The sequence below is a fragment of the Mya arenaria genome, chromosome 16, assembly GCF_026914265.1.
Source record: "Mya arenaria isolate MELC-2E11 chromosome 16, ASM2691426v1".
NCBI classification, from domain to species: Eukaryota; Metazoa; Mollusca; class Bivalvia; order Myida; family Myidae; genus Mya; species Mya arenaria.
The window spans coordinates 29,626,914-29,636,174 of NC_069137.1; the positions used below are offsets into that span (position 1 = coordinate 29,626,914).

The 9,261-nt window shown below is 37.9% G+C and overlaps 1 protein-coding gene across 1 annotated transcript; it reads left to right on the forward strand.

Moving 5' to 3' along the window:
* Positions 1 to 415: 415 nt before the first annotated feature.
* On the forward strand, positions 416 to 1,213 carry LOC128221544 (uncharacterized). Its single transcript, XM_052930150.1, has one exon. The coding sequence runs from the start codon at positions 416 to 418 to the stop codon at positions 1,211 to 1,213; it is 798 nt and encodes a 265-aa protein (XP_052786110.1).
* Positions 1,214 to 9,261: the final 8,048 nt, after the last annotated feature.

Here is a 9,261-nt window from a genome sequence, read left to right on the forward strand (position 1 = left end):
TGAACCAGACCAGGATAAGGAAGTGTATCTTATTGTCAACAAGAGTAAGGTAGAAACAGTTCACCTAGGAAGTGGAAGATTTGAGCGATTTTCATCATGGCCAAGATTGGTTAGTGCATTGTCATGCCTCAAGAAGAAAGCTGCTGCCTTCCATTCCAAGGAAAAGCAGTTTGATAAACATATCACCAGTTTTAGACTCATGTGGTTTGTTTAGAATTGCGGGTAGACTTGCTCATCTAGAAACTGGCGAGAAATCACCTTTTATCATTCCAGGCAAGCATCGCATTGCTACTTGCAACTTTACTTGTGAGACACTATCACGAGTTGGTAGCGCAACAAGGCCGGAGGGAGCAATAAGATCCGCAGGGTATTGGATAACTGGAGGTAAAAGACTAATCAACAATAATCTTCACAAATGTGTGAAATGCTGAAAGCTGAGAAGGCCTGTAGAGCTCCAAAAATGTCGGATCTTCCTACATGTCGGACCACACCTAGTCCTCCATTTACATACGTTGGAGTTGATACATTTGGACCCTGGTTGATTGTATCAAGACGCGGGACAAACTTTGTGGGTGCCACCGGAGAGCTGGGAATGAACATTTTAAATGTGGAAGATGGGAACATTAAACAGTTTTTGACTTCTCAGGGAGCTGTTTTGAGGTTCAATGCACCTCATTCTTCTCATATGGCCGGTTCTTGGGAGCGAATGATCGGTCTCGCTAGAAGGATTCTCGAGTCTATGCTGTGTGAATCTCAAGTAAAAAGTCTCACACACGAAGTACTGTGCATTATGAACAGTAGAGCAATTGCTCCTGTGGCTAACGATCTAGATACACCTGCAGTTCTTTCACCAAATGTGTTGTTAACTCAAATGTTCAAGTCAGATACTGTACCCTATCAACACTGGAATACTAAGGACATATATAAATCCCAATGGCGACAAGTTCAAGTGCTGGCTGACCAGTTTTGGAAACGCTGGAGGACCCATTATCTCCAAAACCTACAGACCAGGAGGAAGCTTAAGGAAGGAGACGTAGTCCTGATGATGGACAGTAGTGTTTCACGTATTCAGTGGCCTATCGGAGTGATTGAGGATGTTTTTCCAAGCGCAAATGGACAAGTGCGCAAGGTTTCGGTTCGTGTGGTGAACAGTGAAAAACCAGTGACTTATATAAGCCCGATAACTCAGATTATACATTTGCTTTCGGAGTAGCTGTTTATGAATAGGGAATTTGAATGGCTAAAGTGTTTTGACAAAACATTAAGTGTTATTCATTGTTGAATACATAAATAGTCATTAGTCAAAAAATCTACATTGAGATTGTGCCTTTAAAGATGTTTTGAACATTGAAATTGAGATTGTGTCTTTAAAGATGTTTTGGACATTGAAATTGAGATTATGCCTTTAAAGATATTTTGAACATTGAAATTGTGCCTTTAAAATATTTTAAACTACATTTAAAGCATTAAGTGTGTAATCTTAAGCAACAAGTATTTTATTTATCCTTATATAAGTAGGTTAAAGTTTAGATTGTTGCTTATCATAATATTGTTGTTATACTGATAATAGTACTTTTATTTCTTGCAAGAATATTGTTATCAGTATTTATGTTCAGAGATTTGTTATAACTCTAATTTTCTTCAATTTTTCTGCATAATTCACTTTAAATTATTAGATAGTAGCAAATGATCATGTTTGAAATAGTCTATTGTGATTAAGTGAATTTGTTTCCAAATTCAGGTGGGGAATGTGTTGTCATGTAATGGGCAAATAAGCCAGTGAGGGTACTTTTTCGTTTTGCACGTTTATCTCCCTTAGTTAGAATTAGGCCATTTTTGCAATGAAAACGTGTTACTGAGAAATTTGTATTTTCTTTAGAATTAAGACTAGTTTTGGGTTACCCACAGAGTAAGTTCCTATTTAATTCATTCCATTAATATTTAATAAATCATTTTCTTAAGCTGATATTTTCTACATTTTCTGTTATTATCTATTTTTCATATTTGTTTGTATGCAGGGGTCATCCTGGTAAATTCTTGTTTTTCATTTAAACTATTGATAAGTGTTTGTTATATCAGTTAGGTATTTTAAAGTTTCTAGGCATTAACTGCATTAATCTAGCAGTACAGATTTAGGCTTTTAAAGGAAAACTAGGTATTTTAACTAAGTAAGCTTGTCTTTGTAATTACATTTTTTTCTGTAGGTAATTTTGCTTGTTTTAATATAATTTATGTTTGTTGTAGATTTCTACCTTCCCCTGGGAAGTTTGTATGGAATAAACATAGAAACACTGTACAAACGTACTGACAACACCTGCATAACGCAAAAGATGAAAGACCTGCAGACCAGCATAGTGCCCTGACAACACCTGCAATTACAAAATTAGAAAGACAGCACCTGCATACCAGTATAGTGAACTGACAACACCTGCAGATGACAAAAGGTAAAATACAACACATGCAGACCAGTATAGTGTACTGAAAAGACCTGCAGGTCTGCATGGAGTAATAACAACATCTACAGACCTGTATACCAACAAAGTGTAATAGCAACACCTGCATATGAAAAAAAGGTTAAAGGCCAGCACCTGCAGACCAACACAGTGTAATGACAAATGACTTACTTAACATTACTTTATACACCCAAACATAGTTTATCTTTAAATGAGTTTATTTAACTGCAAACAAAATAAAATAAAGATAACATCGACGATTTATAAGGGCATTGTCACCAAAACTTGCTGGTGTTGTCATTAATCCACTTTTCTGCAGGTGCTGTCCTTATTCAACGCTTATCTTCAAATCATATTTCTTCTTTGGTCTGCAGGTGTTGACATTGAATAATATGCCTATGAAAACATTGTCAGATGAACTGTTCGATGACAACTCATGCAGACCAACACTTGAATTTCAAAATAACTCTTAAGAATAAAGTTAATGATGAACAAATATACAAAGCATGATGAACGACCCTGAGGTAGACTGAAGCCTACAAGTAGCATGAACAAGAGCACTCATCAGATCATCATCCAAATACATTTATTTATTAACATGGTGAAATGAAACGCATGCAGAACAACAAGATGAAATGACAATAACTCCAAATACATGACATATGTTCAGCAAAACATTAAATTAATTCAGTTAAAAACCGGCAGCAGAATCAGAGTCAGAGTAGTTAACCACTAAGTTTAACGTGAGAAACTCAAGGTCATTGGACGCTATGAAAATATGGCATGGTTAAAAAGATGATAGCATACCATTCAAGGTCATTAGGTCAGGCTATGGAGAATATTGTGTCACAGAAACATGATATATTTTGAATAGTATAGTTTGGGTTTTAACTTGGTATTTAACTGGGTACTTTCAGTGGCATGTCAGTAAGCAAACAAAACAGATCACCCCAACGCCGATTGATATAATACTGCGTCAACATATTAATTTAGAAGCAAGATATATTTATTGTTGAACCAAGAGACCTACAATGAATATAATTTCAATAAAGCGGAACAGGAACGTATGCAAAGGTTAGACCAGTTCATGCGAAATGGTTTCGGAAAATTCTCAAGAAAATAGAGGTTTCACTAAAAAAAACTCTTCGTCAATTCACATCCTTACATCAGACATACTTGTGGAGGATACAGTTTTATATCCCTATTCAAATTAATATTGATACTGTAGCAGACCGAAAGAAGATTTCCACCAGACTGAGCCAACTCAGAGACATTGAGTTCGAATGACAGGGCCAACTGTGTTGTACATTAACGAGCACAACAACTGTACCCAAAACTGGGCATGGAAATAAAACATGTCCACCGAGTTCTACAATGCCAGCAGCAAAACAATTCATGTAGCAACCCAATTTGAAGCCGTACAATAACTTTAATACAGAATAATACACGCAATGACATAATTCGAAATATACTTCCAAAGCTGTTGAGCTTTGATATATTTGGAAAGTTTTGTAATAAATTTGCTATTATATTATGGTATCTTATTAAGTTATACCTTATACCTTAACAGTGTATTAAATAACCATATATCAAGTATGACAGTATTTCAAGCTGTTACAAAAGAAAGACGACTTATGAAGACTTATACAGAGTCTCTATAAAACATTTGTAAATAATTGATCTCCCTTTCATAAATAATTTTAAGACATAAGAAACTTTCGAACGATAGCTTATGTTAAACTTTTTAAACTTAAGAAGCTTCGTAGTATGCTGAAAAACCCACATTACCACGAATCGACGAATTACTTGGGAATTGAATATAACTACTTATAACATAACTTACAGCGCATGAGTGATATAACCTCGTGCAAAATATTTCATATATAACTATTGTAATTACTATGCAAATTAGGTAACCGCATCACAAAAAAGATGTATTCATACGCGCTGTCAAAAAACGTAAACAAACATCAGAAACAATGTTTTATAATAAATCCTGTCGGTCTTAACAAACTCACCTCCGCGATGAAACGAATGGTGAAGAAGGCTGGGCCTAATCCAAACAAACGACCCTCTGATCACAGCGCCAAATATACCTCAACTGGGAATTGAATCATGAATGAAAACAATGTTCCTGCGAAGCAGATTATGCAAAAATCGGGACATAAGAACACAACAACCATAGCCACATAAATCCAAATCACCACAAGGAAATATCCAACATCCTGAACTTCAGTAATTAAAATACCTGCACAATGCTCAGTCTATTCACACAGTTCGCCCAAGTTCACACAGTCACTGATTCCACATTAAATCACACTTTTTCTGTTGGATTTCACAACTTTTTTGGTGCTCCAATTCACTGAGGTAAAATTCATTGTGCATATCAATCAATGTGACAAATATCCATGATGTAATCCTACAGCTACAAAGCGAATTCGAACCACTGAAAGCGACTATGACGCTGACTGACGGTCTTTTCAACCGCCAAACGACATGTACACACTCGCGTGATTACTGATGATGTCATGCAGTTATGACATTGCTCTTATTATTGATTTGCTTGATTTAAATGGATTGAAATGTGTATTATTTTTGTATTTTTAAGTGAAACCTTTGAAAATCGGTTGATAATTGAACATGTTTTTTTATTGTAAATAAAATGTTTTATGTCATGATGTTTTTGAATATTACTTCACCAAAATGAATAAACCCTTATTGCGGAATGGCGATTCTTGATGCTACTACACCGAAATGATCGTACACCTACTCCGGCAAAGCGATTCTGCACGTAACCAAACCAAAGAAAGCCAACAAATACATAGACGATGGCAATTCTGGATTTAACTTCACTTAATGAACCTACGCCTTCTGCGGTACATTAGTTCTTATTTTCACTACATTGGCGGTTATGGATGTTACTACACTTTAGTGACCCTACACATACTGCGGAATGGCGATTCTGTATGCTACTACACCAAAGTGAATCTTCACCTAAAGCGGAATTGGGATTCTTAATTTAACTACACATAAGTGAACCTACACTTACACCAGGTATCCTACACCTACTGCGGCAAGTTGATTCTAGGTGCAAATACATTGAGTGACCCTTCACCTACTGCGACATGGCGTTTCTGAAGGTAACTAAACCAAATGTATCCTACACCTACTGCGGCATGTTGATTCTAGATGTGAATATTTTAGGTGACCCTTCACCTACTGCGACATGGCGTTTCTGAATGTAACTACACCAAAGGTATCCTACACCTACTGCGGCATGTTGATTCTAGATGTGAATACATTAAGTGAACCTAATGAATATACATCGTATACGGAATGGCGATTCTGTATGCTACTACACCAAAATTATCTTACACCTACTCCGGCAAAGCGATTCTTGACGTAACCACACCAAAGAAGGCCGACACTTACTGACACATGGTGATTCTAGATGTAACTTCAGTAAGTGAAGCTACACCTTCTGCAGCATGTTAATTCCTGATGTCACTACGTTGGCGATTATGGATACGGCAAAGCGATTCAGATTTTAACTATACGAAAGTGTACCTACACCTACAGCGACATAGCGATTCTAGATGTAACTATACCAAGAGAACCTACACCTACTATGACATGTCGATTCTGGATATTACTGCACCAAGTGAACTTACATCTACTGCGGCAAAGTGATTCTGGCTGTCAATACACCAAAGTGAACCTACACCTACTGCGGCACGGTGCTTCTGGATGTAACTTAACCAAAGTAAACCTTCACTTAATGCAGTGTGGCGATTCTGGATGCGACTACATTAAGTAAACTAACACAATTGCGGCATGGCGATTCTGGATGTAACTGCACCAATTAAACCTACACATACAGTGGCATGGCGATTCTGACTGTAACTACACCAAAGTGAACCTACACTTACTGCCTGCGGTGTGGCAATTCTGGATGCTCCTACACCAAGTGAACCTACACCTACTGTCGCATGGCAATTATGGATGTAACTACACCAAGTGAACCTACACCTACTACGGCACGGTGATTCTGAATGTAACTACACCAAAGTGAACCTAAACTAAATGCGGCAAGGCGGTTCTAGATGTATCTACACCAAAAAGAACCTACACCTACTGCGGCATGGCGATTCTGAATGTAATTACACCAAAGTGAACCTACACCTACTGCGGCTTGGTGATTCTGGATGTAACTATACCAAAGTAAACCTACACTTGCTGCAGTGTGGCAATTCTTGATGCTTCTACACCAAGTGAACCTACGCCTACTGTGGCATGGCGATTCTAGATGTAACTACACCAAAGTGAACATACACCTACTGCGGCATGGCGATTCTGGATGCAACTACACCAAGTGAACATACACCTACTTCGGAATTGCGAAGCTGTATGTTACTACACCAAAGTGAACCTCCACCTACTGTGGCATGGCGATTTTGGAAGTAACTACACCAAAGTGAACCTACACCTACTGCGGCATGGCAATTCTGGAAGTAACTACACCAAAGTGAAGCTACACATATTGCGGTTAGGCGATTCTGGATGCTACTACATCAAGCGGACATACACCTACTGTCGCATGGCGATTTTGGGTGTAAATACACCAAGTGAACCTACACTTACTGCGGTGTGGCGATTTTGGATGTAACCACACCAAGTCAATATACACCTACTGCGGCAGGGCGGCTCTTGATGTAACTACACCAAGTGAACCTACACTTACTGCGCCATGGCAATTCTAAATGCTACTACACCAAGTGAACCTACACCTACTGCGGCATGGTGAATCTGAATGTTACTACACCAAGTGAACCTACAGCTACTGCGGCATTGCGAATTTGGATGTAACTACACCAAGTGAACCTACACCTACTGTCGCACCGCGATTCTGGATGTAATAACACGAAGTGAACCTACACCTACTGCGGCATGGCGAATCTTGATGTAACTACACCAAGTGAACCTACACCTACTGTCGCATGGCGAATCTGAATGTTACTACACCAAAGTAAACCTACACCTACTGCGGCAAGGCGAATCTGAATGTTACTTCACCAAAGTGAACCTACACCTACTGCGGCATGGCGAATCTGAATGTTACTACACCAAATTGAACCTTCACCTACTGCGGCATGGCTTTTCTCTATTTTGAATTTCACACCACACATAATTTTGAGTATTTGAACAACTGAGCAGAACGGAACAAAATGACAACGCAAATATATAGATCACCTGTTTGACCAAATGGATTGTAGATGGAACCCATGGAACCTCCTCCATTAAGCCTGATTGGCTACCACTGAAATGGCCATTGTACCATAAAAAACATAAGATCGATCTTGCGCATTTAAGGATTTAAAATCTATACTAAATAATAAGAAAAAGAACGGTTTATACAATTTATGGCGAGAAAATATGATTTTGATTTTATCAGAAACCGTCTACTTCTCCACGCAATAAGTTGACGAATAGCTTCATGGTTTTGTCTCTTCTTTGTGTCTGAAATATGTTCGTTGTGGAAATGTTTCTCAGAGAATTCAGGAGCGTTAGTTTTCTGCAGGATATGTTCTACAAACAGTTGGTTCATCCTTAAGCAACCACATTTTTGTTCCTGACACTTACATTAAGTCTAGTATCCCGCCTATGAGCGGCTATACTTTTGACTGTGAAAAACAACATAGAAAAAAACGTATTGCATTCATTATTGTTTTATTTTCAGAACAATAATTGCTAAACATTGCAAACTGGATCATATGAGGGCCCTTGACTTCATTTTCATCAATGTTCAATTCTATTTCGTTATTCGTTATTCTGTTCAATGTGGCGTGGTTGTCGTTTATTTTAATATGTTCTTCCTCACTTGTGTTCAAACAAGGCGTTGTTTGCTGAGTGGATGATTGACTTGACATATCGGATTGAGATTGAGATTGCTGCACCTTTTTTCAAATTTAACACTGTATGATAAGAACCATTGTTTTCAACATTTATTCCTCCTTTTTGTATATCAAAAAATGTTTTAATTGTGAAAAATCTTATAAGGGTGCATCTTAAAGAAAAACAAGACATGTTTTTCAAACATTATGCCCCCCCCCCCCTGAGCGCCATCTTGTCAGGCTTATACTGAAGGTTGAATGAAATTTGCAGGGACAGAAAGGACAGCTGATTTGACATTGACATTGAAAGCCATTTAGGCAGTTTTAAGATTATGAACCTTCAAAGTGTTAGGAAAGTAGGTAAAGTTTTTTAATCATATTCAGATATATCCTCTTAGCAGCAGGGAATAAGTAAATGTGACGGAAATTTTAATGATGAATGAGAATTATGACCTTGACCTTTGACTCTATAACCTCAACATCTAGAAAGACCTATCAACCGGTCACCCTCAACCTAAATATCAAGTTTGGCCATGGGTGCAGGAATTGTCAAGTTATCAAACAGACAAGCTTTTTTGCGTTCAATGTCAATGTTACATGACCTTTCACCTGATGACCACTAAAATCAGTAGGGGTCATCTACTGTTTAGGCCCAATTTCCAAGTCAACGCTGAGGGCCATAGGTGCGGGCATTGTCGACTTAACACTCGGAAAACCTTTTAGCATTCAAGGTCACTGTGACCTTGACCTTTGGTCTGATAACCAATAAAAATCAATAGGCGTCATTTACTGGTAAGGCCCAACTTCCATGTCAAGTTTGATGATCATACGTCTAGGCATTTTTGAGTTAAATATCGGACAAGCTTTGACAACCTTTTTATCATTAAAGGTCACTAAGACCTTGACCTTTGACCCAA